At 67.6% G+C, this 27883-nt stretch overlaps 1 protein-coding gene across 7 annotated transcripts; it reads left to right on the forward strand.

The window, feature by feature from the left end:
* Positions 1-264: 264 nt before the first annotated feature.
* INF2 (inverted formin 2) lies at positions 265-27509 on the forward strand. Of its 7 annotated transcripts, none has more exons than XM_027120742.1 (23): positions 265-391; positions 11657-12056; positions 13549-13664; positions 13730-13889; positions 14374-14407; positions 15351-15492; positions 16160-16301; positions 16511-17149; positions 17696-17841; positions 17917-17978; positions 18653-18755; positions 18893-18978; positions 19468-19568; positions 20093-20163; positions 20252-20359; positions 20673-20743; positions 21713-21833; positions 22146-22310; positions 22393-22495; positions 22668-22808; positions 23429-24058; positions 24487-24543; positions 27259-27509. In XM_027120742.1, exons 2-22 carry the CDS (start codon positions 11666-11668, stop codon positions 24540-24542), a joined length of 3588 nt encoding a protein of 1195 aa, XP_026976543.1. In that variant the 5' UTR covers positions 265-391; positions 11657-11665; the 3' UTR covers position 24543; positions 27259-27509. The 7 variants fall into 7 exon arrangements, with proteins under 7 accessions (XP_026976543.1, XP_026976544.1, XP_026976545.1 ...); XM_027120739.1 differs by lacking the exon at positions 265-391 and adding an exon at positions 9726-9846; XM_027120740.1 differs by lacking the exon at positions 265-391 and adding an exon at positions 9727-9846 and having other exon boundaries at positions 22393-22477.
* Positions 27510-27883: the final 374 nt, after the last annotated feature.

A 27883-nucleotide genomic window follows, 5' to 3' on the forward strand; every position in this document is an offset into this window, starting at 1 on the left:
CTTCCCCGCTCTGTGTGTCTCACTCCCCAGCGCCACCCCGGCCCACGAACAGCGAAACTGGCAGGGCCGGGAACCTGTCGAGCCGCGGCGGAGGCGGCCCGGGTATTTATAGACGCGGGGAGATTCCCTCTGCGCCCCGGCCCAACTGGCAAGAGCGGGCGGGGCCTCTCCCGGCGCCCCCCCCGCAGACTCCGCCCCGGCCGACGCCCGCTCCCCACGTGGCCGCCGGCGGGCGGGGCTGGGCGGTGCCTCTTCTTCCTCCCGCGCGGCCAGCGGAGCCGGAGCCGTAGCTGTGCGGAGCCCCGCAGTGGGCCGGCAGTCCGCGGCTCCTGACTCGACGCGGACCGAGCGCTGGCCTAATATACCCGCCCTCCGCCGCCGTCCCCTCCCGGTAAGTCGGCTACCTCTGGGCCGGCCAGGAGCCGCGGGGAAACTGAGTCCGGGCCATGGGGGCGCTTGGGGTCGGGGAGTGGGGTTGGGGGAGCGGCGTGTGCGCCCGGGGTGGCGCCCAGCAGCCCCGCGCCCAGGGCGGCGGGATCCCGGCTCCCAGGCGGGGACCCTGCGGCGCCCCGGCCCCGACGGTTCGCGCCCCACCCCGGACTGCCGGCCCCGGTGCGGAGACGCCGCCCGAGCGCGCGCTGCCCTCGAGTGGTGGGGCCGAGGGTCGGCCGGGCCTCTGCCCTGTCCGGTGCCGGCAGAATTTACCCGCCTCGCGGCTGCTACATCCTGACCATGAATCAGCCACAGTTGGGGAAATAAACTGCAACTTCAAGTGGCACCACAAGGCATGCGGCGGCCTGCGGCCCCGCCTGGGCTGCTGGGTCTGTAGCCGCCTGGATGCAGGTGGGCGCACACGGGGCCCTGGCACCCCCATAGGCAGGCCTTGGGGGAGCTAGCCCCCGTCACTACTCCGGGTTCCTCCAGAATGGGGCTGGAAGTCTGGCCCCGTGCTGCTCCGGTCCCACTCCTGGGCCCCTTTCCTCGGGAGGAACCCGGGAGTGACCGTAGCCTTAGGAGGGAATCCGCGCTTCCACCAACACTGGCTGCTCCTGGGGAGGCACGTAGGGAGACTTGTCTGTCTGGCCTCCTGAGCCTCTGTGACCCAGGCCCCAGGCTGCATGGTGGCCGGCCTCAGTTGTGACCGCAGTTTTATTGCCCCACCCCAGCTGGACACACACACCAGGAGTCAGGGCACCTAAAGTGGCCATGACCCCGCCCCAGCTGGGAATCAGGAACAAGGCCAGAGGTCAGGCACACCCACGGAGGAGCTGGAGTTGCGAAGTCCCCCCCCACCAGCCCCGCCCCCTTCTCCCTCTGGCAGTGGGAACCGACCAGGACTCTGGCCTTCTCTGGGCCTCAGTCTCCCCACCTGCACCCTGAAGGGTGGGGACAGTTGCTCAGGCGTGAACCTCCTCTGTCGCCCAGCGGTGAAGGAGTTGGGGACCCAGAACAAAGCCCCAGACCCCGTCATGGTGCTTCCCAGGGTGGCGGGCTCTGGGTAGGGCACGCTGCAGCCCTCTTGTAGCAGCTGTGGGTGGGCGTCTGGTTCCAGGTCTGGAGCCTGAGACTTCACACTGTCCCCACTCCTCTCCAGGCCGGCATCAACTTTCTGCTCAAAGGGCCAGGTTGGTGCGGTAGGCCCGTCCCGACCGCTGCCCAGGCCCACCCTCCCGTCTCTTCCACAAGAGTTCCCGGCCCCCAGCTCGGGGCTGACAGGTCATCGGGGCGGGTGGGCAGGCGGAGGGGGCACTGCCGGGGGGGCGTGAACCCAGGTGACCAGGTGGGGCTGCCCCTCCCGTGACCCATCCAGGCCGCAAGTCCTTTGAGGCTCCGCTCATCGGCGGCAAAGAGTTAACCGTCAGGTGGGGGCCCGCTTTGTGGAGGTGCTGACAGGCTGTCGGAGTTAATTGCACACACCTCACATTTGGGACCTGGAAGCTGCACCCTGAATAGATTCCATTTGCCTTTCGTCAAAGTGCAATTGTTTTCCAGGTTGGAAAAGTTAGTGGTTTGTGGAACCGCAGGAGGGATGGATGGTAACTGGTTGATGATGGGCCGCCGCCCTGGGTGCAGGTGTGGCCAGCTGGCCTGGCCTGGACCCTGGCGGGGGCTTTCCCTGAAGTGAGCTCGAGCCCCTGGCTTGTGAGGGCACCCAGAGGAGGAACCCAGAGGCGAGGTCCCCCCACGGGCTGAGGGTCTGTGGGCTGAATGAAGGAAGGAGAGGAGGGCCGAGTGAACCAGCCTGCCGCATTCCCGCCGTGATCTCTGGCCCTCTCGCCGTCCTGGGTAAGGGTGGGTCTTGGGATTCTTGTCTGTTTCACGGGAAGAGGAGACTGAGACACGGGGTGGTTCGGGGACAGAACCAGTGCTGTGCTCCTGGCAAGAGATGTCTGTGAAGCCCCCGCTGTGTGCGCCAGGCTCATGCTCCCCTCGCCGCTGCGGTGGCCGGAGCGTGGCATCCACCACGCTGGGCGTGCGGGACGTGCTGCCCCGGGGGCCGGGGGAGAACTGGCCGGCCCCCGGGGAGCACTTGGAGGCCAGGGCTGTCCCCCTGCCCCTTATCACCGCCGCAGTTCCCACAGGAAGAGCAAGCACATGGGTGCAGCAGCCTCTGGGTTCCAGGCCTGATGCCCTAGGAGTTAGGAGAGCTTTGTCCTGGCCAAGCAGCGCCCCCTGCCCCTGGCCCCCAATGCGGGGAGGGGGTGCCGGCCCACCCTCAGGGCACCCACCTGTGTGAGTGCAGAGCAGAGCAGCCAACGCGGACGGACAGCTGCCCTGGAGCCCGGGAGCCGCCGGCCCATCAGGGCGGTGGACCCTCCTGGCAGTGGCCGGGGGCGGGAGGGGCAGAAGCAGTCGCAGGTGGGTGACTGATGAAAAGGCATCTCTCCCTGAGCTGTCCGAAGCAGAAGGGCAAGGGCCAAGGCCGCTTTCTTCTTCCGCCTGCCCGGCCTGCCCGCCCCATCGTCCTTCTTCTGCCTGCCCGGCCTGCCCACCCCATCGTTCTTCTTCTGCCTGCCCGGCTCCCCCCATCGCAGCCCTCTGCCCCAGTGCAGCTTTCCCAGCGGCACCTCCCAGGTGCCCTGGGCAGCGGCCGCTGCTCACAGGCTGCCAGAGCGTCCTCAGCCCCCCCATCCTGTGAGCTGGGCCCAGTGGGAAGGGAGGGGGAGGGCAGACTGGAGGACCACCGGTTCCCAGGAGGTCGTGCCCGGGCCCACCCGCTCGGGAAGGTGGAGGCCTCCCTGGGAAGGGGTGCAAGGCCAGCGCTGCTGGAGGCCGGCTGGCCGGGGCCATCGAGCGAAGCCCCGCATGGGTGGGAGGCGCACGCCTGGGGAGGTGGAGGCTGTTTCTGCTTCCTGTTTTGCAGGTGGCGCCGCCGAGGCCTAGCATCGAAGGGGAGCGCTGCGGCTAGAGGGTGCAGTGGGCCGGCTAGAGGGTGCAGTGGGCCGGCTAGAGGGTGCAGTGGGCCGGGGGCGAGGGGCGGGGCCGCGTCACAGCCCTGGGCGTGGCTTCCCCGCGTTTCCTCTGAGACCCTGCTCGGCTGTGTGAGCAGAGGCCGGCCCCAGCCCCCGCTGTGCCACACAGTGCTGGTTCCCCCACTCCACACGCGTCACGCCGTCCCCGCAGACCCAGCTGGTGGGGCAGGGGCTTCTCCATCCCTGAGCTTGACCTTGGTCCTCACCAGGTGCTGGTGGATGTGGGCGTGAGTGCCAGCATGGGCCCTGCCCAGCTGGGTGAGAGGGCCTCAGTCTCCCCGTCCGGCCTGGTCCCGGTCCTCTGGGGCCCTGGGATGTGGCCTCGGTGTGCAGCCTGCCTCTCCCACCATCCATGTCCCGGAGCCCGTGTCCCCATTTTTGCTCCAAGTATGTACAGCTCGGCACTGCCGCCTGCGCGCCGCAGCCGGGAAACAGACATCTGCTCTTCACCCAGCCCCAGGGTGGGGAGGGGGTGCTGCCCGTCCCCCTTCCCGGCCTGGCTCCGCCGCCCCACGTGCACAGGCGTGAGTGGCCTGAGAACGCCAGCCCCGTGTGCCCAGATCGGATGCTGCCCGCTTTGGGGACATCCATGGCCCCTGCCTGGTGTTTCCAGCTATCGACGCAGGGGCCGGGCCAGGCCGTGCAGCTGGAGGCAGAGCAGTCGGGGCCGCCCGTGGCAGGTGGCAGAGCGATGGGAGGGGCGGCCGGGACAAAGGCTCAGGGGTAGGACCTCGGAGGTCGCCTCCGAGAGGAGTAGGGGAGCCACCTGGGAGGGGCCTTACTGGCCAGGCAGGCCCGGCGCCTGTGCAAACGGTACTGGCCCAGCCGACCCACGGTCCCTGGACAGCATTCTGGCCATTTTGCAGATGAGAAAACCAAGTCCAGGATGGGCCTGGCCCCTCGGTGCCCGGCAGGGAACAGCACACAGCCCGGTAGGGCCGGGCTCCTGGCACGGGCTCTCGGGGGTGGGTGGCCCAGGGTCCCACTTGCCCGGTAGGGCCGGGCTCCTGGCACGGGCTCTCCGGGGTGGGTGGCCCAGGGATGCTGAGCGGGACTGGAGAAGGGGCACGCGCCATTCCAGCTCAGTGTCGGCCACGGCAGCCTGGCCGAGGTGACGTCACGCACAGTGGACTGGTAGGCAGCGGGGCACAGCGCTTCCTGGCAGTTACGGGCCCGCTTTGCAGGTGGCATCCGTGGATCTGTCGGCAGACTGGGGCGGGGAGGTGGCACCAACATGCTCGTCCCTGTGTGAGGACAGAATCCAGGGCCCAGCAGGTCCTGTGTGTTGCCCAAGGGACACGGCCAGTCAGCAGCAGAGCCTGGCCTCAGCTAGAACTTGAGCTGTCCCCTGCCCCCAGGCCCTGGCTGCAGCCCGTGGCAGTGCCAGGCTGTGCAGGCTGGGCCCCTCCCTGCCAGTCTGCTGCTTTGTTCTCCCTACTCTGGGCAGGCAGCCTGGAATGGGGACGTAGGACAGGCGGGGGTGGGTGGGGGCCCCCTGGGGCAGGCAGTGGGTGGCCTTCATGTCCTACCCCAAGACCCTGAGGCCTAGACAAGCACAGGGCGATCAGGGCCTGAAGCTGGCCTACCCCTTCCCTTCCCTGGACACCAAGGGTCCTCCTCCCTGCTGGGAGAGGCCTTTCCTGAGGGCAGCAGGGGGCCGGGGGGAGGGACACGGGGCTTCCTGGAGGAGGCTGCTCTGAGCTCTGTCTGGTCTTGGGGGAGAGAACCCATGCAGAGGGGACGCTGGTGGCGAGCCTGAGGTCTGCGTGCGGCCCAGCGGAGCCCTGCAGGTGGAAGCTGTGGCCAGACGCCGCCTTGCCACCCGCGGGGCCACCAGGTTCCTCGCCCTCGCTCACTCCCTGACCGCAGGTCTGCACCCATCACTTCCCTCAAGTGTTCGTTGTCAGAGCTGACTCACCGCCAGAAGGCGGCAGTGGCCTCTGTCACCGTTGGCCCCTGAGCCGGTCCCCTCCCTCCCGGCCTGGGATCCCCCAGAACCTGGACCAGAGCCCTGAGACTGGCAGAGGTGGCCAGGCCCTCTGGGCGCTCCCCATTGGCTCTGCCTGTGTGCAGCTGGGGAGGCCGAGGCCCAGAGACCAGGTGACAGCAGGAGGCGAGGACAGACCCAGTTCCTGTGAGCCTTCAGGGCACTTGGAAGCAAAAGCCTGGCTTCCTGGTGTGGGCGCCTCCACCCTTCCTGTCCTCTCCCTGGTGTGGGCGCCTCCACCCTTCCTGTCCTCTCCCTGCATCCGAGCTGGCTCATCCCCAGGGAATAGGGCTCCCAGATCACCCCCAGCCCCTTACCAGAAGCCCAGACACCCACAAGGCCCAGCTCAGGGCTGCACTGCAGGGACCCTCCTCCCAGTGAGCCCAGGTAGGGCGGCACCACCTGCCCCAGCTCCGGCTGCTTTTCCTGTTCACCTGAGTCAGTTCCCTGCTCCAGGACCCTCCCTGTGTGGCTCCCACCAGCTTCTGCTCCTAACAAGGAGGGTGTGAGCCTGCCACGTCGGTCATGACTCCAACCTGGTCCAGATCCCTGGGCACGGTGGGCCACCCGGGCCCCCGGCCCTTCTGCACTAACTAACTGTACAGAAGACCCAGCTCCCAGGTCCATCCCTTCACCCCTGGTGACCCGAGCTGGGGGTGGACCTGCTCGAAGCCCAGCTCCCTCTGTGAGATGCTGCTGGTCTCCTTCTGTCATTTTGCTTGCTCTGTCCCTTTATAATCATGAAAATGACCATATTCACCGTGGATGCATCATCTCTTAGCGTTTGGCACGTGTCTCGTGCGACACGTCACATTTCACGTGGCTGGAATCCCACACAGTGCGCCTGGCACCCCGGTTGTCACCTCTGGGTTTTAATTTGGTGCTGCCGCGAATGTCTTGGCGCCCACCCACCTCCCAGCGGGCCCCTCTGTCCCGCTGCTGGATGCAGTGAGGGCTCCGGAGGCAGGGGCCTCACACCCCATCCTGGAGACGGCAGGTGGGGCGGGCAGGAGGGCTCCTTGGACGGGAGACGGGCCAGGGACCCGTGAGGACCCTGCGCACTCCACGCCCAGGTACGGGCAGGCGATGGGTGGACGTGCAGTTCCTTCCCGGGGGCCCACTGTGCACAGGACCCCCTACCGGGGATGAGCCCACGGGAGGTGACCCACACAGTTGAGTTGAGGCACCCTGAGGGCTCGGGGCCTGGTGAAGATGACACAGGAGCCGAGATTCTGGAAAGGAGGGGTAACGGGGTCACAGCAGGGCAGCCTCAGCTCCCCCTCCTACCCAGCAGGGCCCGGGCTGCCCCTGAGCTCCAGGAGCTGCCAGGAATGTAATCCAAGAGTTGCCAGGCAGTGGAAAAATTTGGGTTCTTGTAGGAGCTAAAAATACAGTGTGGCAGCCCCTGCCTTCCAGTTCCGGAACCCCCCTCCTGCCGTTTTACGCCCACCCCGGGGGAAGACGAGCTAACTCTTTGCACCCGCCCCCGCCCTCACTGGCTCTGGGCCCAGAAGCACCCCAGCCCGTTTGCTGATGCTGGCAGGGCTACCCCAAAGCTGTCTCCCCAGCCTCAGGCAGCCAGTCCCCCTCACCGGCACCTTCCTTAGCCCTGGCCCCCGCTCTGGCCCCAGAGCCCCTCCTCCGCCAGCCCTTGCAGGGACTGAGGAACAGAAGGCCTCACCCACCTCCACAAGGTGCCAAGTGCTTACCCCGAGTCTGGGCTTCCCCACCCTACCATGCTGCTCAAAGTCCAGTAGATCTGTGCAGGGCCTCCCAGCAGCCGTGCCCAGGACACAGCTCAGTGCCCAGTGCCTGCCTGGACCAGCTCGCCCTCTCTGGCTCAGTTTCTCCATCTGCAGGGGCTGGTCTGGGAGGCCAGCTTTGACCCTGCCCCCGCCGTAGGCACGCACTCAGGTTGATGACCGCCAGGCAGGGGCGGTGGCTTCCCGAGAATGCCCCGCTGCCCAGGCATGAGGGTGCCCAGGTGGAGGTACCAGGCTGGCCGGGTGCAGGAGGAGGGCCAGACGGGCGTCTGACGAAGGGGCATCTGTGTGGGCTGGGCGAGTGCCCATGAGCAGGACACCCGGATCGGTGGGCTGACCCTGGGAAAGCTCAGAGGGAGACCCTACCTTCTGGAGTCCCCGTCCGAAGGGGAAGGCATGACCCGGTCCAAGTGGAAACTCCACGTTAATGGAAGGAAAAAGGTGAACGTTAAGGATCAGCCGGCAGCATCCCACTGACATCAGCCTCAGGGTCTCTCTGCAAAGGGTCACTGCCCCTGTAGCTTCGGTGCAGGGGTGGGGCGGACTGCTTGGAGGACAGAGGGGGGTGCTTCAGTCGCCAAGGGACGGGGGCTGGCCTGAGCCACTTGAACTTGAACCCCTGGGAGCCCCAGGTGGTCGTGCTCTTCTTAAGCCCGCCGCGCTGGCTGCATAAAACGGTCTGCCCTTCCAAATTCCCGTGCTGGCCCTGCTCTGGGCAGGCTGGCCACACCCCACACCCCTCATCTGGGGGGGACCCCCCCCCCCGCAGAACTGGGAACACATTCCTGAGCTTGGGGCCCCGCCCTGACTAGACTACACTGGCTTGGTCCCCGTGGCCCCGCCAGGTCTCGTTGCCTGGACTGGCTGCGCGGTGGGCCAGGGCTGAGCGGGGCCCGAGGGCAGAGAGGCAGGCATCCACGGACAGGATGACAAGAGCCGGAAGAGCCTGCGCGCTCGCTCTGCCCACCGGGTGCAGCTTCTGCACGGAAACCCGCTGCAGCCCTCTGACACTTCACAGATGGAGAACAGGGGCAGAGTAACTTCCCTGGGCGCACAGCCGGTGAGCCCAGGAAGGAGGCAGCAGCCTTCCACCACGCTCCCTCCCACGCAGCGTCCCGGGTGTTGTCAGGAAGGGCCGTCCCCACAGCCTGTGCTCCTGAGGGCAGTAAAGGTTGATTTCCTCCGGTGCTCACTTTGGAAGTGCTCAGCCGCCGCCTGGACGGGAACAGGCAAAGGCTGTCTATTCCAGGCTGCTGCGGCCAGGGAGTCGTCTGCTGGCTGGTTACTACAGACCTAGAATGTTCCATACACACATAGCCATCTACATGCGTGTTATATAATATATGTTAATACGTTAAAATATCTTCTGTGTACAGAAAGCTTCTTTACAGGAAAAAGGGGGCCTCGGTCGTGATGGGGGCTGTGGGACTGGGAAGCTGGACGGCCCATAAGACACGGGGCGTCCACATGATGGCTGGGGGCACGTCCGGTGTTCTCCGGTTGGTCCTCAGTCAGAAGCGAGAACAAAGACCATGGACGCCGTGGGTTATTGATCAAGCCAGGCCATTGTGGGGGGTGTCACAGGGCAGTTGTAGGGCTTCCTGGGCTGTCGCTAGAGATGGAGGTCTGACTTCCTGCAGGTCTGGCGCGGAGGGAGCTGCTTCCTGGGCTGGTTCCTGTGATGGTGGCTGGGTGTCGCGGGCTGGTGGCTGCAGCTGTGGCTCAGAGTTCCGTGTTTATATATGGTCTGGTCGTGGTCCATTTATGTATTCAGTCTTTATCCTGAAAAGCAGTTGGAACATTTCTAGGAGGATGTCCTTGGCCCAGGGCCTGACAGCCCTGGACGATGTTGGGCACCCTGGTGGGCATCACAGAGGGAGAGAAGCCGCCCCACCTAAGCCTCTGGGTCACTAGCTGAGCTTGCTCTCCCAGCTGGATGCCCTGTGCTCACTGGGCCATGGCCAGCCGAGCCCTGCGCACCGTCGCTGCCCCACGCGGCGACTGGGGCAGAGCTCGGTGCCAGGGCACGTGGCGTAGGATCCTTCGTGGGCAGATGGCGGGCAGGGCTGGTCCCCTGCCTTGCTTCCGCTCCCGCAGACCCAGGGCTCCCGTGGGGGGCGTCTTTCAGGCCTGTTGCTGTGGGCCCGGGGATTGGGTGTGCACTGGGAGGACGGGGCAGCACCGGGAAGGGTGGCTCTGGTGACATGGGCTGCCTCTGCTTCCAGGGACCCCTGGGGCTCTTGGCTGGCGAGGACACTGGGAGGCCAGAGCGCTGGCCTGGGAGAGTTCGCGCTCTGTCCACTCAGCCTGTGCCAGGCAGCCAGGGACTCGGGCCAGTGGAGGCGGGGCGGGAAGGGAGGGTGGGTTCTGGGTCCTCCTTAAGCGGCAGCACCCGCGGCGGGTGGCAGTGTGTGCGGAGGTCCGTCTGCCGCGCTCTCCGTGTGCTGGTGGGAGCGGCCCCCTCCCCTCCACCGAGAGGCTGCCTGGGAGGGATCGGGGCCACAGCTGGTACTGGGCAGCTCCGTGGTCAGCAGTGATGAGAAGCCAGGAGAGTGTGAGGGGCAGCCGGTGGCAAGGCCCAGAATCGATGGGCCGAGGCAGCCGGAAGGTCCTGAGAATCTGGGTGAGTGCCTGGGGGTCTGAGGCGGCCGGGCCTGGGAGGGTGCAGTCACGGGGCGGGCCCCGGCTTTTCCAGCCGGCCTGGCCCAGCACAGGACCCAGGCCGTGGGGGCCCCTGGGGGAGGGCTGAGGGGCACCCCACAGGCCCCTCGCCTCCCACCCCTCAGGATGCTGCCAGCAGCCCGACGCTGGTGCAGATGAGGGAACAGGCTCGGCCAGGGGCTGCTGGGAGCGTCAGAGCTAGGGGCACTTGGGGGTCAGCCCCCTCTCCCCCCGGCCAGGCTGCTTCCTGGAAGGACCCCGTGGGTCCCGCAGGGCAGGTGGGCAGGGGGAGGATGAAGGGTGGGGGGAGGGTGCTGGACTCCTGGTGTGGACCCCCTGCAGACAGAGGAGGGGCGAGGATGCCCAAGACCTTCACCCAGGCGGAGGGGGAGCAGGACCTCCGAGAGAGACAGCAGCGCGCGCTGGGGCCGCGAGCCCCGCCGGGGACAGGCCCCTGGGCTCCTGGCCCCATTCAGCCCGTCTCCTGTGACCTCAGGTCGCCCCGCGGGTCTCCCCTCTAAGTTACCAGGGCCAGAAGCCCTTAGGGTGACGCTGCACTGGACATCCAGCATCTCGAGGGCCTCAGGCCGCCCTCCGGGGTCCAACCTCAGCTCTGCCATTTCCATCTCTGGGGCCGTGGGCACGTGATCTGGTTTCCCTGGGTGCTGCCTCCGTGTCCGCTCCTGTGAAGTGGGGGCGTACTGTGCCCGCCTGCCGGGTGGTGGAGGCCAAGGGTCGGGGTGGGCAGTGCTGGCACCAGGCCCTGGGCATGAGGCACAGTGGTGTTGCCGTGCCCTGCCCCTGAGGCCTCCCTCCACGCTGCCCTTCTCACACGCTAAATATAAGACCCAAGCCTTACATGGTCGCAGAAGAGCCTGGACTGCCCCTGATCTCTGGGGGCCAGCCCCAGGGTCTGTGGTTGGGGACAGCATCACAGCCCAGGGCCCCAGGGAGGGGCCTCGGTGGCTGTGGTGACCTGTCCCGCTGTTCCGTTTGGGGAAGGGCACGTCTGGGGGTCGTTCTGGGCTGGGCCACCCCTCGGCCTCCGGGGGATGTCCTCTGGGCTGCGATCATACCTCCTGCAGTTGCATCCGGGTCAGTCTCCGAGAGCCACAGGCCTGGGGGACACCGGTCTTCCACTGCACGCAGACTGACAGAGTGAGGCCCACAGAAACTGGGGCCTGGCAGGGCTGCTCCCCATAGGGCCCTGGCCTTGCCCTGAATTGGGTGGGCGGTGGACATGACCCTCGAGTCAGCCGCCCTCCCCAGGCACATTCCCGATGCTGTGGGCAGGCTAGAAATGACCAGGGTCTGGAATTGTCCCCGCCCACCCTATTGTCCCCATCTGATTCTGTCCACTGGGCAGGGGAAGCACCCTGGGGGCCAGATAAGGGAGCCCCGGAGACCCCATTTTTGCTGCCTGATCACCACTGGGTCAGTGGTATTCCTGCCAGTGTAGCCTTCTGGGGTCCTGGTGCCTTCAGTGAGGACAGCGGTGCTGCCTCCTTGGTTGCCGTGATGATCGAGACCGGGATGGGTGTAAGCAGAGCCTGGCACAGGGGAAGCCTGTGGGCAGTGGCAACCCTGGTGGGATGAGGGTTTGCCAGTAGTGTGTCCCCCGGGCAGGCCTGGGCATCAGCAAGGAACGCAATGAGTCCCCAGTTGGCAGGTGGAGGCCTGGAGCAGAGGACGTTGCCTCCACTGACCAGCCAGGGGCCAAGCTGGGCTGTGGCTCTCCTCCGGGCTGACACCCCTCTCCTCTGGCCCCGCAGTTCAGCAAGATGTCGGTGAAGGAGGGCGCGCAGCGCAAGTGGGCAGCGCTGAAGGAGAAGCTGGGGCCTCAGGACTCGGACCCCACGGAGGCCAACCTGGAGAGCGCTGAGCCCGAGCTGTGCATCCGGCTGCTGCAGGTGCCCTCCGTGGTCAACTACTCGGGGCTGCGCAAGCGGCTGGAGAGCAGCGACGGGGGCTGGATGGTGCAGTTCCTGGAGCAGAGCGGCCTGGACCTCCTGCTCGAGGCCCTGGCGCGCCTGTCGGGCCGCGGTGTGGCCCGCATCGCCGACGCCCTGCTGCAGCTCACCTGCATCAGCTGCGTGCGCGCCGTCATGAACTCCCAGGAGGGCATCCAGTACATCCTCAGCAACCAGGCCTACGTGCGCCAGCTCTCCCAGGGTGAGGCTCCGGGCTGGGGAAGGCAGTGGGAGGGCTGGGGCACAGGAAGAAAGAGCTTGGCCCGGCAGCCAGGGAGGACTTCTTGGAGGAGGAACCAGTTTCCCATCTTCCCAAGTCTGAAGCATCCAGGTCACCTTGGAGCCGTGATCCTCTACCAGCTGCACCTAGTTGCCCCCTCTGTTCTGTGCCTTTGCCCTGCTTTTCCACCTAGCCCTGTGCTAGTTTGGGCCCTGCCCCCTCCCCGGTCTCTGGCCTCCGGGCCCCTGTCCACACCGTGGCAGCTGGAGTCACCTGGGTCAGAAACACACGTCCACCTGAGGGGCCTGCTTCCACTCTGCCGGGCTCTGAGCTCCTCGGCCTCAGCCCTTCAGGTCTGCGGCCCCTGCCAACGGCGTCATCCTCCACCGCCACCCCCTCCCCGCCCCCATCCCTGCTCTGGCCACCTGGGGCTTCTCCTTCCCCAGCCGCCGGTCTCCCCGTCTCCACCCTCTGCTCAGGCTGCTGTGCCGTCGTGTGCCTGCCAAGTCCTGCCCGCCCTTCAAGTTCTGGCTCACTGTCACCTCTTTTAGAAAGTCTCCCCGGACTGCAGCCAACTCAGTCCTCAGCCCTTGGGAGAGACCGCGAGTGGCCGTTGGTGGACAGTGGTCACTGCGTGCTCTTTGCCTACCAGGCTGTGCTGCTCCCACGATGCTCGGGGCTCCGGGGCGGGCAGGGCCTGTGTGGGCGAGCGAACCAGAGACCACCCGGCCCAGGCCCGGCTGTTGCTGTCTATAGAGTCCTTTGTGCCTCAGTCTCAGCAGGGCCAGCCGAGAGACACCCCCAAAACTTTCCCAGCTCCGGGAATGCAGTGGGAGGCAGGGGTACATGGGGACAAGCAGGCATCGCAGGCTGTGTCTGCTGTAAACACAGTTGGTCTAAGTTTGGAGAAAACACGGGCTCAGCCCTGGGAGGGCTGCCAATGTTGGCCTTGGGCCCGGAGCCCACAGGGGCCCCCTTAGACCTCAGGGCCAGCGGGAGTCGACCCCGGGTGACTGGGGCCGTGCCTGCCTCCACACCCCTCCCCGTGGCCCCGGGGACGGTCAGCGCGTCCGGAGAGGCCAGCGCCTGCTGTGGGCGGTGGGCTGATACAGGGCACCCCGGCCTCCGCCAGCCAGGCACTTGGCAGCCAAAGTGTGGGAGCCCAGGATGGGCGGTGGGCACAGGTGGGGGCAGGGCGGGAGGAGGGAAGCCCCAGCTGGGGTCGGTGGGCCCCCCTGAGAGGCCCCCTGCCCTTGGCAGCCAAAGTGTGGGAGCCCAGGATGGGCAGTGGGCACAGGTGGGGGCAGGGCGGGAGGAGGGAAGCCCGGGCTGGGGTCGGTGGGCCCCTGGGGGCAGGGCGGGAGGAGGGAAGCCCGGGCTGGGGGTCAGTGGGCACGGGTGGGGGCAGGGCGGGAGGAGGGAAGCCCGGGCTGGGGTCGGTGAGCCCCTCTGAGAGGCCCCCTGCCTTTGGCAGCTCTGGACACGTCCAACGTGATGGTCAAGAAGCAGGTGCTGGAGCTGCTAGCGGCCCTGTGCGTCTACTCGCCCGAGGGCCACGCCCTGACCCTGGACGCCCTGGACCATTACAAGGTGAGCGGTGGGTGGCTGGCGCCTGGGTGGGGCCTGGGGGCACGCTGACCCCGTCCACCCTGCAGACGGTGTGCAGTCAGCAGTACCGCTTCAGCGTCATCATGAACGAGCTCTCGGACAGCGACAACGTGCCCTACGTGGCCACCCTGCTCAGCGTGGTCAACGCCATCATCCTGGGCCCCGAGGACGTCCGTGCCCGCGCCCAGCTGCGCAGCGAGTTCATCGGTAGCCCTACCCGGACCTCCACCACTGGGGCCCTGGCCGCCCAGCCCGCGCTGCCCCCTTCTGGGAGATGCCCCATGCCCTCCACTCCAGGGCCCCAGAGGCAGGCTCTGCGTGAGCCCGGGAATCCTCCTGCCCCCGCCTGCTCCCTTCGGTGGACCGAGGGCCTCGGGACCCCTGGACATTAGCCCTGGAGGGCTCTCTGTGCAAGGCTGCCGGGCAGTGGAGGGAGGCGGGTCCTCTGACGTCCAGTTCCAGCCCTGCTGGCTGTGCCAGGGACCGTTTACTGGGGACCACTGTGCGTCCAGCGTGGTCTCCCCCGAGAGCCCCATATCCCCAGTGTCCCGAGGGAATGGGCGGGGTGCTTTGGGTGGTAGGAGTGAGCCCAGGGAAAGGGTGGAGATGCAGGTGTCAAAGATGCGGGTGACCCAAGGGTGGGCTGCCCGAGCGGCAGCCTCTGAGACTTACCGCACCTGTCTGTTCCCAGGGCTGCAGCTGCTGGACGTTCTGATGCGGCTGCGGTGAGTCCCCACTCTGCTCCCCAGAACCAGGCCCCCCTTCCCCCTGGGTCCCAAGCCTCGCCTCCAGATGGGCAGGGAGGGGGCTTCCTGGAGTGGCCCCAGCAGGCCCACCGCTCCTGGGGCCAGGTCCCAGGGAGAACCCAGCTGGCCATTCCTAGCGCTGCTGGACAGGCCATTAAGCAGAACTTTCCACCCAGGGGCTTGGGAGCTGCCCCGAGAGACTAAGTTACCAGGTACGGTACAGGACGCCCAGTTAAATTGGATCGTAGGTAGACAACAGATCGCTCTGTTAGTGTAAGTATGTCCCACACGTAGCACGGATATACTTGTGCTAAATATCGTTCAGTATCTACCTAAAATTCAAATTTAAATGGACATCTAGAAACCCGTGTAGCTGAGAAGCCCATCCCAGGCCTTGCCAGGACCACGCTCCAGGGTGGGGCCTCCACCCCCAGGGAGGTGGGCAGGGGGCGACCCCAGCAGTAGGAGCCCCAGCTGGTGCGACTGGGGCTACGCCGGCCTCCGCCAGAGGTCTGCTGGGCGCTGAGGGGGCGGCTCGTTTCCCAGGCTGAGGACGGGCCTGTGCTGGGCTCGGTGAACGCACAGCACCCCGCTCAGGCCAGAGCCCCACGCCTGCTCGCAGAGGCCGGGGGGACGCCTCGGGGGCAGCCTTGGTGCCGCCCTCCAGCACCCAGAGGAGGGCCTGCCCCCCCTTCTGTGCCCCCCGTGGCACGGCCCCTCCGTCTGTCCCTGCGAGTGTGAGAACTCGCGCTTCCTGTCCCGAGGGGCGCGGAGCTGACCGGAGAGGCCGGCTGCCCCTGGCTACGGCGGCCACCTGCAGGCCACGGGCCCTGCTCAGGGCTGTGTGCGCGCCTGTCGGGGGCAGGGAGGCTGGGGGAGCAGCCTCTGAGCCCGCCCGCCCCCACCCACCCTCCCGCCGCAGAGACCTGGAGGACGAGGACCTGCTCATCCAGCTGGAGGCCTTCAGGGAGGCCAAGGCCGAGGACGAGGAGGAGCTGCTGCGGGTCTTCGGGGGCGTCGACGTCAGCAGCCACCAGGAGGTCTTCGCCTCCCTCTTCCACAAGGTGGGCCGGGCGGGCAGCCCCTCCCGGGACTGTCTGGGGGTGGGGCCGGTGGGCCCAGGGCTGGAAGGGGCCTCCTGTCCTGCGCTGGTCATACCCTGCCCTGATGGGGCCGGCGGGAGCCACATCCAGAGCTGAGAGGCCTGGGGGACTAGAGAGAGGCAGAGGCTGGAGTCCGCTGCCTGGGGCCGGGTCTGGGCTGTCTCCGGCCAGAGCCAGGGCCACAGGACCCAGGAGGACAGGCTGGCTGCACTGTCCTGGGCCCAGCCCACCGGCCACCGTGAGGGGTACCGAGGGGACTTCGGGACCAGCGAGTCGGGGCGCTGGGTTCTGGTCCAGCTCAGCCGCTCCCTTCACCGAACCCAGCAGCTCTCAGCCAGGGGCCAGCGTCCCCGGGGGCATTCAGAAACATCTGGAGACATCTGGGGTTGTCACAACTGAGCGCGGGTACGACCGGCTTCGAGTGGGGGGAGACCAGGATGCTGCACATCCCACAGGGCACAGACCACCCCCCCACGCTGACCTGACCCCAGGTGTCACCGGCGTGCCCGTCAGGGAGCCCTGACTCAGGCGCATCGCCAGGGCCCCCGTGGGGCATAGAGGGGTGACAGGGTGGACGCTCCTGGGGAGGCGATGGCTGTGACCCATACTCCTTGCCCACCCCGCCCAGGTGAGCTGCTCCCCGGTGTCCGCCCACCTGCTGTCTGTGCTGCAGGGCCTCCTGCATCTGGAGCCCACCCTCCGCTCCAGCCAGCTGCTCTGGGAGGCCCTGGAGAGCCTGGTGAACCGGGCCGTGCTCCTGGCCAGTGACAGTGAGTGGGTGGGATGGGGTGCGGGCAGGGGCCCCATGCCCGTAGCCCCCGCCCGCGTCCCCCTCCCTGACCCCAGCCTGGTGGGCACACTGGGTTCTTAGCCTGTGGGGGGAGGGGGCCAGCCTCGGTCCTTAACCCGCCTCTGCCCGAGGGAGGGGGCTGCACCTTTCCGGATGCCCCCCACCCTGACCTGGATGTTCCCACCCCAGCCCAGGAGTGCACCCTGGAGGAGATGGTCGAGCGGCTCCTGTCCATCAAGGGGCGGCCCCGCCCTCACTCCCTGGACAAGGCCCACAAGGGTGTCCAGGTCAACCTCGGCCAGAGTCGAAGGGGCAGCTCCCCCCAAAACACCGGTGCCCCGACGGTGGGTGTCGGGGGCCAGCAGCCAGCGGCAGCCCTCGCCGGCCTGCACGTTGCCAGCGTCCAGGGCGAGAGTGGCAGGACGGCGCCGCAGCCCACAGCCCCAGAGCAGCTGGAGCCCACCCCGCCCCCAGCTGCACCCCCCCTCCCTGGCACCGCAACCTGTCCCCCGCCCCCGCCCCCCCCACCTCCTCCACCCCCACCCCTGCCGAGCCTGGGGGCCGCGTTTCCCTCATCCCCACCTCCCCCACTGCCTGGCCCTAGTGGGACCATACCACCCCCGCCTCCACCCCCAGGCCTGGGGTGCCCGCCCCCGCCCCCGCCCCTGCCGGGCACCTCCGGGCCCCCTGCAGCGGGCGGCATGGAGGAGATCACCGTGGCGCACAGCCTGGGCTCCGCCTGGGTCCCCAGCCACCGGCGGGTGCAGCCCCCCACCCTGCGCATGAAGAAGCTGAATTGGCAGAAGCTGCCGTCCAGCGTGGCCCGAGGTGAGTCCACGCCCCCAGGCGGCTCCCCTCTGAGGGCAGGGGCTCGGCCACCATGGGGGGCAGCCGGGGCAGGGGCAGGTCAGGGGTCCCAGCGTGGCCCGAGGTGAGTCCACACCCCCAGGCGGCTCCCCTCTGAGGGCAGGGGCTCGGCCGCCATGGGGGGCAGCCGGGGCAGGGACAGGTCAGGGGTCACCTCTGAGGCCCCTCTCCTCGCACAGCTGCAGGCCAGTGTGTGTCTCTGATGCCGCCCAGGGGCTGAGTGCTGATGGCTCAGAGGAGGTCAAGGCCGAGGCTGGCTAGAGGCTGGCCAGGTCACCTGCCAGCCTGGACGCAATCCCCCCCCACCCAGTGCAGCCACACCCACATATGTGGCATGGCAGCAGCTGGAGGACTTCCTTTGCCAGGCATTTATTAAGTGCCCACTGTATGCTTGCCCTGGGCTGGGCCCCAGGCAGGGCATCCCTGCCAGCCCTCCAAGGCCCGGGCCACCTGCACCCCAGACTCCCGGGGTAGGTGTGAGCCTGACTGGCGGCCCCTTGCCCGCAGAGCGCAGCTCTATGTGGGCGTCACTGAGCAGCCCGGACACTGAGATGGTGGAGCCTGACTTCTCCACCATCGAGCGGCTCTTCTCCTTCCCCGTGGCCAAGCCCAAGGAACAAGCAGTGGCCCCAGCCAGGAAGGAGCCCAAGGAGGTAGGGAGGGGCCAGGGCTTAGACAGGGCTCCGTGGCTGCCCTCCAGGTACTGATGGGTCAGGGATGTTTTCCAGATCACTTTTCTGGACTCCAAGAAGAGCCTGAACCTCAACATCTTCCTGAAGCAGTTTAGATGGTGAGCTGCGAGGATCTGAGAGCAGCTGGTGTCGCAGAGCCCGCCCCTCCCGCCAAGCCCCAGTCAGACTCCCAGGCCCCGCCTGACCCGGCCCCACATCTTGGGCTCAGCAGTGCCCTCTGCAGGCCACCCTGGGAAGTTCACATGCCATCCCTGGGGCTAGCGACAGCGCGGGTAATAGCCACAGAGGACCCCAGCTGGGGGCTCTGGAGACCACTAGGCCAGACTCCCTGGGGAAAATGAGACCCAGAGAGTGGTGGGGACCCTTTAAGCCACAGACAGGCGGTGGCCAAGCCAGGCCGAGGACGTGGCCCAGCCTCCCAGCCCTTGAGTCCTTCCCTGCAGCAGGTGTTCCGCCCGGGAGCTCACTGGGTACCGCTGAGCCAGCCCACCTGTGTCCTGAGCAGCCCCCTGGAAGGAGGAGGAAGAGGGCGCTCTGGCAGATGAGGAGTGTTCCATTCAGCCGCCAGCGTCATTACTGTGTGACCCCGGGCAGGTGGCTTGCCTTCTCTGTGCCCCGCAGCTCTGGCCCCTGCGACCTCCTAGGTGTGGGAGGCAACCTGGGCATGACCAGCAGAGGTGTCGTGGGCGAAGGGCCGTCCCAGGCTGGCAGGGTCCCGAGGAGGCCAAGTGGGGTGCCTCGTGTGACCACCCCCGTCCTCTCACCCCTCCAGCTCCAACGAGGAGGTCACCGCTATGATCCGGGCTGGGGACACCACCAAGTTTGACGTGGAGGTTCTCAAGCAGCTCCGCAAGCTCCTTCCCGAGAAGCACGAGGTGAGTGGACCCAAGAGGTGTGTGTCGGGGGGGCCCAGGGGGCCTGCAGCTCCACCCAGAGCTGTGCCCGGTGAGCGGGCGCCTCAGCGAGCCGCCGCAGGCCTCCTGGGTGAGCACGCGGGGGCCTCCTGTTGCAGGTTGAACACCTGCGCTCCTTCCCAGAGGATCGAGCCAGGCTGGCCAGCGCCGACCAGTTCTACCTACTCCTGCTGGACATCCCCTGGTGAGCTCGGCGGCCCTGCACCCGAGGGCCTGCCCACGGGTGGGAGCTGGGCCCAGACCCAGAGGACAGAGCAGGGCTGTGTAGACGCGTCCCAGGGTTCCACGAAGAGCAGTCCCCAGCCGCGGGGCCCTCCAAGGGGACCCTGTGGGCCGGGGCCTCCCTCCCGGCCGGCGACGGCATTGGGGGCGGGCAGCGGGCAGGGCTGTGTGGCCTCCAGCAGGCAGGCCCAGCCACCCCTGTGTGACCCTCGGGAAGGCCCCTGTTCTAGGAGCGAGGGGTGCCCCACGGGGAAGCGCCTGCCCTTATCTTCGGCAGCCTGGGGCTTGTCCAGAGCGCCCTTCCCGGGCCCGCGCCAGGCCCGGGAAGCTGCATGCTGAACAGGGCCAGGCCGTGGGACCACCCCCCACCAGCGCTGCCGAGAGGGCCCTGTGGGTCCAGGGCGGGTGGGTGGAGGCCCCCAGGCCCTGAGCTCCCGCCCTGCCGCCCCAGCTACCAGCTCCGGGTCGAGTGCATGCTGCTGTGCGAGGGCACGGCCGTCGTGCTGGACATGGTGCGGCCCAAGGCCCAGCTACTGCTCGCCGCCTGCGAGGGTGAGTGGGGCACCCGGCTGGGGGCGGGCAGGCCCTGGGGGTGCCAACCTTCCCCTCCCTGTAGACCACTGCCCCGTCTTGAAGCCTGAGCCGTGCACGCACTCACGCGTGCCCACGCCGACACACGTACACGCACACACACGCACACCGCTTTCCCTGAGCGAGGAGTCCCCAGCCAGCGGGCAGGGACACGGACGGGCCTGACCACCGAGGCATGGCTCGGTTCCGCTGGGGTCGCACGCCGGGTGGGGATGTCCCCTGTCGTCTTGGCCACAGACTGAGAGCCAGGGTGGCTGCAGGTGGCAGAGGTTCCCCTCTGTCCTCGCCCCCAGAACAGGCAGTGGTCACCTGCCCCCGGGGGCGTGAGGCTCAGTGAGCGCCCATGTCGCTCCTGCTTCCGGAGCCTCCAGGCTTGCTTTCAGTCAGGTTTCCGCTGCCCTGCCCGCTCCCTCGTGCCCTGGAGCCTAGCGGGGAGGTGGGGTGCGTGGGGTGCGGGGAGGCAGTGAAGGGACGCCATCCTGCAGGCCTGCTCGCCAGCCACCGGCTGCCCGTCTTCTGCCTGCTGATCCTGAAAATCGGGAACTTCCTCAACTACGTGAGTGGGCAGCACGCAGCCCGCCCTTGCTCCCTGATCCCCACCTGGCCCGGGCCCAGGCCGAGAGGCTCACTTCCCGCCCTCGCAGGGCAGCCACACCGGGGACGCGGACGGCTTCAAGATGAGCGCGCTGCTGAAACTCACAGAGACCAAGGCCCAGCAGGGCCGCGTCACGCTGCTGCACCACGTGCTGGAGGTGTCCGCGGCCTGGGGGGCCTTCGGGATGGCGCCCACGCCCCGCTCTGCCCGCAGCCCCTCGGGGCTCCCATCTGAGCCCCCGGTCTCCCCTTCACACCACTGCACCCCCCGCAGTCCTCACCCACTCCAGCTGGCCACCGTCCCTCCCCAGACCCCAAGGAGAGCAAAACCGGCAGAATCCGGCCAGGCCCGAGGGAAGGCCTTGGAGGCCCAGGGTGCCGAGGGCTTCCGAGGGCCGTGAACCACAGCTGTTGAGGGTGGGGAGTTGCAGGGTGGCCTCAGCGGGTCTCACCGGACACGTCGTGTTGCAGGAGGTGGAGGAGAGCCACCCAGACCTCCTGCAGCTGCCCCAGGACCTGGAGCCGCCCTCCCGAGCGGCAGGGTAGGTACCTCCTGCCCTGCCCCCCACTGCCCGCTCCCCAGCCAGTGGGGCGGCTGGACTAGGCTGGGTCGCACGTTGCGGCACCACCCCGGCCCCCCAGGATCTGCTGCCTGATAGACACTCTCACCCTGGGCAAGACCTCACGTCCGCCGTGGCCTGTGCCCGTGTGACCTAGAGGAAGAAACCGAGGCCTAGGATGTTGGGGAGCGACCTGACTACGGTCACGCCAGGGGCTGGTCTAACGTGACCTCTTCACAAGGTTAACCTTCAAGATGAGGCCATGCCACCCCACTGTACAAGGAGAGAAACTGAGGCCTGGGGAAGCAGGGCCGGGTCCATGGGGTCACATAGCCCAGGTGCAGCTCTGGGAGGGCAGCCCAGGCCATCCACCTGCAGGGTCCACACTCCCAGCACAGGCCCTGCCCGGCACCGTGCCACCGTGGAAGGTCCTCTTGTCGCGGGGCTGCTGCACCTTGTGGAGGGTCAGGCGAGGACAGGCTGATCCGTGGGGGTTACTGTCCTGACGCCACAGACGCAGCACCTTGTAGGCTGGGCGCTTCATCCCAACCCACTTAGGCCATCTGAAGGCTCTGACGTGTTTCTGGCGGCCAGTGGCTGTGCAATCTGGGGTCCCACTGTCCCAGTGAATGTGCAGTCCGGGGGTCCCCACTGTCCCTGAGGCTGTGCAGTCCGGGGGTCCCCACTGTCCCTGAGGCTGTGCAGTCCGGGGGTCCCCACTGTCCCTGAGGCTGTGCAGTCCGGGGGTCCCCGCTGTCCCTGAGGCTGTGCAGTCCGGGGGTCCCCGCTGTCCCTGAGGCTGTGCAGTCCGGGGGTCCCCGCTGTCCCTGAGGGTGTGCAGTCGGGGGTCCCCGCTGTCCCTGAGGGTGAGCAGTCCAGGGGTCCCCCGCTGTCCCAGCAAGCCTGGACACCAGCCGTCCCCTGACTTTAACGGCCCTCTGGCTCCTTCAGGATAAACCTTGAGATCATCCAGTCGGAGTGCAGCAGTAACCTGAAGAAGCTTCTGGAGATGGAACGGAAGGTGTCTTCCTCCATCCCGGAGGTTCAGGAGCAGTACTCCCAACGCCTCCAGGCAGGTGCTGGGTGGGTGGGGCCCTGGGCGGGGGGCAGGTGAGCGTGGGGAGGAGAGAGCCAGAGTGAGAGACCCCCCTCCGGGAGGGCGGCCCCCTATTCCTGGTCCCTGATCCTGCGGCTGCAGTGCTCAGACCCTCGGTCCTGCTCAGAGACCACAACACCGGCAGGGCCTGTGCCGGTGGCCATCCTCCTGCGGCCATGGGCCCCACCGCGCCCTCCCTGGGGCTCCAGCCTGGGCATCTCCCTATGACAGCAGGTGGCGCCCTGCGTGGGCCCCCTCAGGGCCATGACCCTGCCCCTGTGCCCCCAGGCCGGCATCACGGCCTCCCAGGAGGTGGAGGAGGTGTTCCAGGCCATCAGGCAGAAGCAGCTGGAGCTGGCCACCTACCTGTGTGAGGATGCCCAGCAGCTGTCCCTGGAGGACACGCTCAGCACCATGAAGGCCTTCCGGGACCTCTTCATCCGCGCCCTGAAGGTGGGCCCCCGCCATTGCCAGGTAGGGCGGGCGGAATGGGGGTGATGGGGGGCCGGGCTCACGGGCCGCATCTGTCCTGCAGGAGAACAGGGACCGGAAGGAGCGGGCGGCCAGGGCTGAGAGGAGGAAGCAGCTGGTGGAGGAAGACGAGGCCCGCGGGCTGCGGGGTGAGGGCGGGAAGCCTGGTGAGGCTGCGCTAAGGGCAGCGGGGACGGGCCATGAGGGGGGGGCGGGGCGGGCCTGGGCCATGGCCACTTTTCCTTCCTTGGAAGTCTTGCAGCACTACATCCCCTCCTCTGGGGCGATTCCGCGGGTGGGCTCCAGGGACCCTCTGAGCCGCGTCTCTGGGCTTCTCAGTCAGGCAGGGAGGCGGGAAGCAGGAGGAGGTGTGTGTCATCGACGCCTTGCTGGCTGACATCAGGAAGGGCTTCCAGCTGCGCAAGACGGCCCGTGGCCGAGGGGACACGGCCGCAGACCCCCCGAGGAACAAGGCACCTGGTGAGACCCTCCCCCGCCTCCCTGTCACCACTTGCTTCCCGCCACCCCCGCGCTATGCCATCCTTGCAGCCCGGGGCCTCCCTTCCTCCAAGAAGCCCTCCTTGATTTCACAGGAGAGCCCACTCCTCTCCCCTGCTGCCCTGAGATAAGGGCCAGCTCACCCCCACAATGCTTCCGCGTGTGTCTGCTGCAAGAGGGCTCCCCGGCTGGTGTGACGGCCACCCGTCCAGCCCCCAGGCCGGCAGAGGAGTCAGGCCAATGGGCCCTCTGACAGATGCCCTGGGGCTCAGAGGGGCTCTGTGGTGGTGGAGGAGGCAGGCATGAGGCCCTGGGGTGGGACTCTCCACTCCTGAGAAGGCTGCCTTGGGCTCCTTGGGGACTCTGGGGGCAGGGGTGGCGACGTGCCATCGTCTCGGGGCCCAGCGTCCCCCCCCCCGACCGTGGACAGACCATGGACATCAAGGCCTGGGCCTGCCCTGTGGGAACCCGCACTCGGCCACCAGGAAAAGCTTCCCGGGGGGGCGGCTTTGCAGGGTGGGTGGTATTCGACTTGGGCAGGCTCTAGGGATGGGGATCACTGAGGGGCCCCTGCCCTCCACTGATGGGTACTCCATCCACAGCGGCCACCAGGGATCCTGTGGGAGGCACCAGCCTCCCCACGTCGGAGCCTGGTCTCGACGCCGCAGTGGCCAAGGAGCCCCGCGGCTGGGGTCTCGCTGATGCCGCCCCCAGCAGCCCCCAGCCCGCTGGAGACTCATCAGAGAAGGGTGGTCCTGGGCCCCTGGAGAGGCGTTCTTCCTGGTACATGGATGCCAGTGATGTCCTGGCCACCGACGACCCTCTGGTCCCCCAGCCCTCATTGGTGCTGGGAGGCACTCAGGCCCTGAAGCCGCTCAACTTCTCCAGTGACAAGCCCTCCAAGGCAACGGGTTTGAGCCAAGACACGGAGGAACCCACGGCCCCTCCGGGCGCCCGCCAGGCCGAGGCTGACACCACAGGCAAGGGCGCAGAGGATGCAGCTGCCCACGGCCGCGGTGCTGGCCTCCCTGCCGCAGGCCGTGGCGGGGACGGAGACGAAGATGATGAGCACACAGCCCCGGACTCCGCCCTGGACACCTCCCTGGACAGGTCCTTCTCCGAGGAGGCTGTGACTGACTCATCAGGGTCTGGCGCCCTCCCCAGGGCCCAGGGCCGGACGTCAAAGGGCACAGGCAAGCGAAGGAAGAAGCGCCCCTCCAGGAGCCAGGAAGGTAACTTGGGGCCCCCCTCCCTCCTTGTACCCCGAGCAGGAGTACCAGGCAGGCGAGTCGGCAGGGCTCCGGGCATTGGCGCGTGATTGGAGCTCATTCGTCACACGCCAGGGCCCTGGAGCTCCCCTTGCGGCCGGCCGCTGCCACCCCTTCCCCCCCACCCGAGTGTGGGCGATTCCCAGGGCATCTCTGTGTCCTGCCAGAGAGGAGGTGGCAGCGCCTCTGCTCCGGGAAGGGGCAGCCTTGGGGGGCACCGTCCAGCCAGCACACCTCTAACCCGCTGACGCCTGCCTTACGTGGGCCGCCTCCAGCAGGGCACAGCGAGGGGCCTGGGGTGTGACTGTGTTCCGGCTCAGCGTCCACGCTCTGAGCTCAGGGTCGCTCGTGAGGGGCGAGCTGTTGAGCGCGTTTCTTTTATTTGGAAGCAGAGGTTGCCCTTGACCCTGACGATAATAAAACAAAAAGACTCTGTGTGATCCAGTAAGGTACGTACCAGCCTGGCGCTCAGCACTAACGGTGGCAGCAGAGGCAGGGCCCGCGCCCGGCCCTCCTGGACACTAACCCAGCTCCCCCAGCCCTCCAGCCAGCGTCCCCCGGGCCGCGGTGCCCGGCTTCCCCTCCCTCTCGGAGAAGGGCGGGAGCTGTGCCTCGCCTAGTTGGGGGAGGTGCGGCCTCAGAGCCTCCGCCGGGCCGACGGGGTGGACAGGGCCAGCCAGGATGCCCTTGGGGAGCAGGGCTCCAGGGCCCGGAGGGTGGGGACGGCGTGGCCCTCGGCCCGGCCACCAGGCTGAGGTCGCCCTGCCGGAGCCTCGTGCTAACTCCCGGCCGCCAGGCTTCGCTTCCCCCAAGTCTATCCACAGGGCACCCGGCCCTCCTCTGGCCCTGGCTCCAGCCACACGTGTCCCCAGGGAGACCGTTGAGGGACAGGGAAGACCCTGGAGGCCGCTGCCAGGGACAGGCAGGCCACCGGCCCCTGTGGGGATGCACAGGCGTCCTCTCCCTGGAGGCAGCGGGTGGGTCTGTGGGCACCTCCTGGGACTCCCGCGATGGGGTGGGACAGTCAGGGTCTTTGCCGAGGCTCACAGCTGCAACCGGAGTGACGGGCCTGGGTCCCCATGGCGTCCCGGCCTGTGCTGTGGGCCGTGATCTGGTGCAGGGCCCCGGAGCCCCGCCTGGGTGGGAGCTCTGGGGGGGGGGGGGCGCCCTCTGTTCCTCACACACCTGCTGCCCGATGTGCCCGGGGCTTGGCCAGGGCATCGAGGTGAGGTCGGGCTGCCGGAGCCCAGGGCAGGGGTGTGGTCCAGTGCAGCTGTGACCTAGTTCAGCCTCGCTGCGGGGCTCAGCCTTCACCCTGCGCTGCGGGGGGTTGCCCCCCCGGGGGTGCTGAGCTGGGCTGTCTGCTTTCACGAGGGCACCCGCCTGTCCCTCGGGGCCAGGATTTGTCCTTGCAGCCCCAGCTGCTGGCCCTAGGTGTGGGGGACATTGGAGTGTGCAGTCCATGCGTTCGGGGACAGCAACCATGTGTGGCCACTGTCTGGTGAAAGACCGCTGTGCCCGTGCAGGGTCTGCGCTTCCCCAGTACCCCCCCACCCCCGGCCAGGCCTGGGGCTCCCAGTCTGCAGGCTCGTGGGCCTTGTCATCCCAGCGTTAGGACGGGAGGAAGAACCCCTACCCTCCTTGTCTCCCCAACTTCTTATTTGGAGAAAAACTTCAACTCGACAGGAAATTTGTGAGGAGGCCCCAATGAACAGCACCTGCCCTTTACCCTGAAATTACAAAATGGGGAAAACATAGGAGAATTGCTGGCGTCTGCTGCATTGCTCCCCCACCCCCACAGCTTTACGGACCGACGTGAGGGTTGCTTATAGCCATCAGGATACTTTGTGCCGGGGTTTGTCCCCGGGGCCCCCAGGTCAGGGCCATTCTCCCGCGCACCCGGACACCGAGCTGTTTTTACCCGCAGCCCCGGCCGGGGTGACCCCTGGTCCCAGTCTACCTGTCATAGTCGTTGCTTTGCTTTTCTGGAAACAAAGTCCTGCCTAGGACCACACGTCCAGCCCCTTTTGTCTTGCATAACACCGCAGACACGAAGTCACTTTGGAGGTGTCCTGTTTGTCCCCCACCTGGGTCCAGGTTGCGTTTAAGGCAGGAATCCTACACCCGTGACGTGAGTCCTCCCCAGAGCATCGCGGGAGGGGCTCAGGGCCCTGTCTGTCCTGGCGTCGGTGGCATTGACGCCGACCCAGACGTGTTACGGTGGTGATTCTGGGAGAGCCCCGCTGCACAAGGAGTGTTTTCACTCTGATTAGTAAGCAGCAGGTGGGTGATGCCCGGAGTGACGGCTCCCAGTTTGCACCAGCATTTCTGTTCTGTCGTGCCATCTTTCAGTCGTGCAAGTGTCGACCGTGGGTGGTGTGTTCTGTCCTCTGCTGCAGTGCTCGTGTGGCCACGGCAAGAGTGGGAGGAGTGGCGTCAGGGCACCTCAGCCCGCTTCTCTGGTCCTTTCCTGGGTGCAGCCCCGCCCCCGCTCCCTCTGCCCGCCCCGGCCCGGCCCAGGCCCACCTGACTGTCCCTCCTGGGCCTGCAGCCACAGTGTGGGGGACTCTGATCCTCTACTCCTGCCCCATCTCTTTTGAGCTCTGGTCCCCGAGCCCCACGCTGCCGCCTGGCTCCGGGGTGCCGTGGGCGCAGGGCATCTGGGGGCAACAGCCAGGCGAGGGCCCCGGGACTAGAGAGCATGGAGGGCACTGGGTGGGCGCAGGGCCGGCCTGGGGCAGGAGCCACAGGTGTAGGGCCCGGTGCCCTGAGGACGGAGCTGCAGAAAGCCACGGCAGGAGGCATCCACATGAGGGGCCGGTGGGGAAGTGACTGGGGCCTCCAGGGAGAGCTGGTGACAGTGGGGACCCGTGAGTACAGACGGAGTGAGACCTGGGGACACCCCGCCCGCCTGGTGATGAAACGTGCTTTGTGAAACCCGGTCTGGACAGGTGGACGGGGGCAGCAGTCACCTGCTTCCTGTGTGAGCCTCGCTGCTCCAGAGAAAGGGCCTGCCGTCCGAGTGGACCTGGGGACACGCGGTGCAGCCCACTGGGCAGGGGGCAGCAGGGGGCAGCAGGAGCCTGGGGACCCGGTGCGGGCCCCCTGCCACCGCCCACAGCAAGGCTGCTCCTGACCGAGTTCTTTCCTCTCCCTCCCCGCAGGCCTCAGGCCCCGGCCCAGAACCAAGTGAGAGGACCCACAGCAGGACCGCTGGACGTGCTGCCGAGCGGGGCTCCTCCGGGGCCAGGCTGGGACCGGCCCCCGGGAAACCGAAACCCTGTGCCTTACCCAGCCAGTGCCGCGGTCTCCTGGAGCCCTGGCAGGGGCTTGCGGCTGGGACCCCAACGGGCACTGGGGCCCGGCCTGCCTGGCACCTTCCTGGCCTGCCTGAATGCCCCCAGCCCCTCGCGGTTTGCTTTCTAAACGCCGATGCCCTGCCCCGACCCCACACCGCATGCACCACGGCGCCCGCCCGCAGCCTGCAGGGGGCAGGGTCCGGTGGCTGCGGGTCCAGCACCACTGAGCTTGTCACCCGGCACCCAGCTGCTTCTGCGGACAGGCCCTCACAGACCCCCTCCCCCTGCAGCTGCGGTTAGCCGGGGCGGGTGGGGGCGCTGGAGCCCCGGCGCCACAGCTCAGCCCCTCAGCCCACTCAGTTGGTCTGAAGCAGTCGTGTTTCACTGAAATGGGATTGTTTATGCGTTTCCACAGTTCTGTGGTGGCCCAGTCGGGGATAGGTAGGTGGGTGAGAGGACCCCAGGGCCTTTGGGTAGAGGCAGGCTGTCT

The sequence above is a fragment of the Aethalodelphis obliquidens genome, unplaced genomic scaffold, assembly GCF_003676395.1.
Source record: "Aethalodelphis obliquidens isolate GAN/ISIS:26980383/991018 unplaced genomic scaffold, ASM367639v1 scaffold21, whole genome shotgun sequence".
Classification (NCBI taxonomy): Eukaryota; Metazoa; Chordata; class Mammalia; order Artiodactyla; family Delphinidae; genus Aethalodelphis; species Aethalodelphis obliquidens.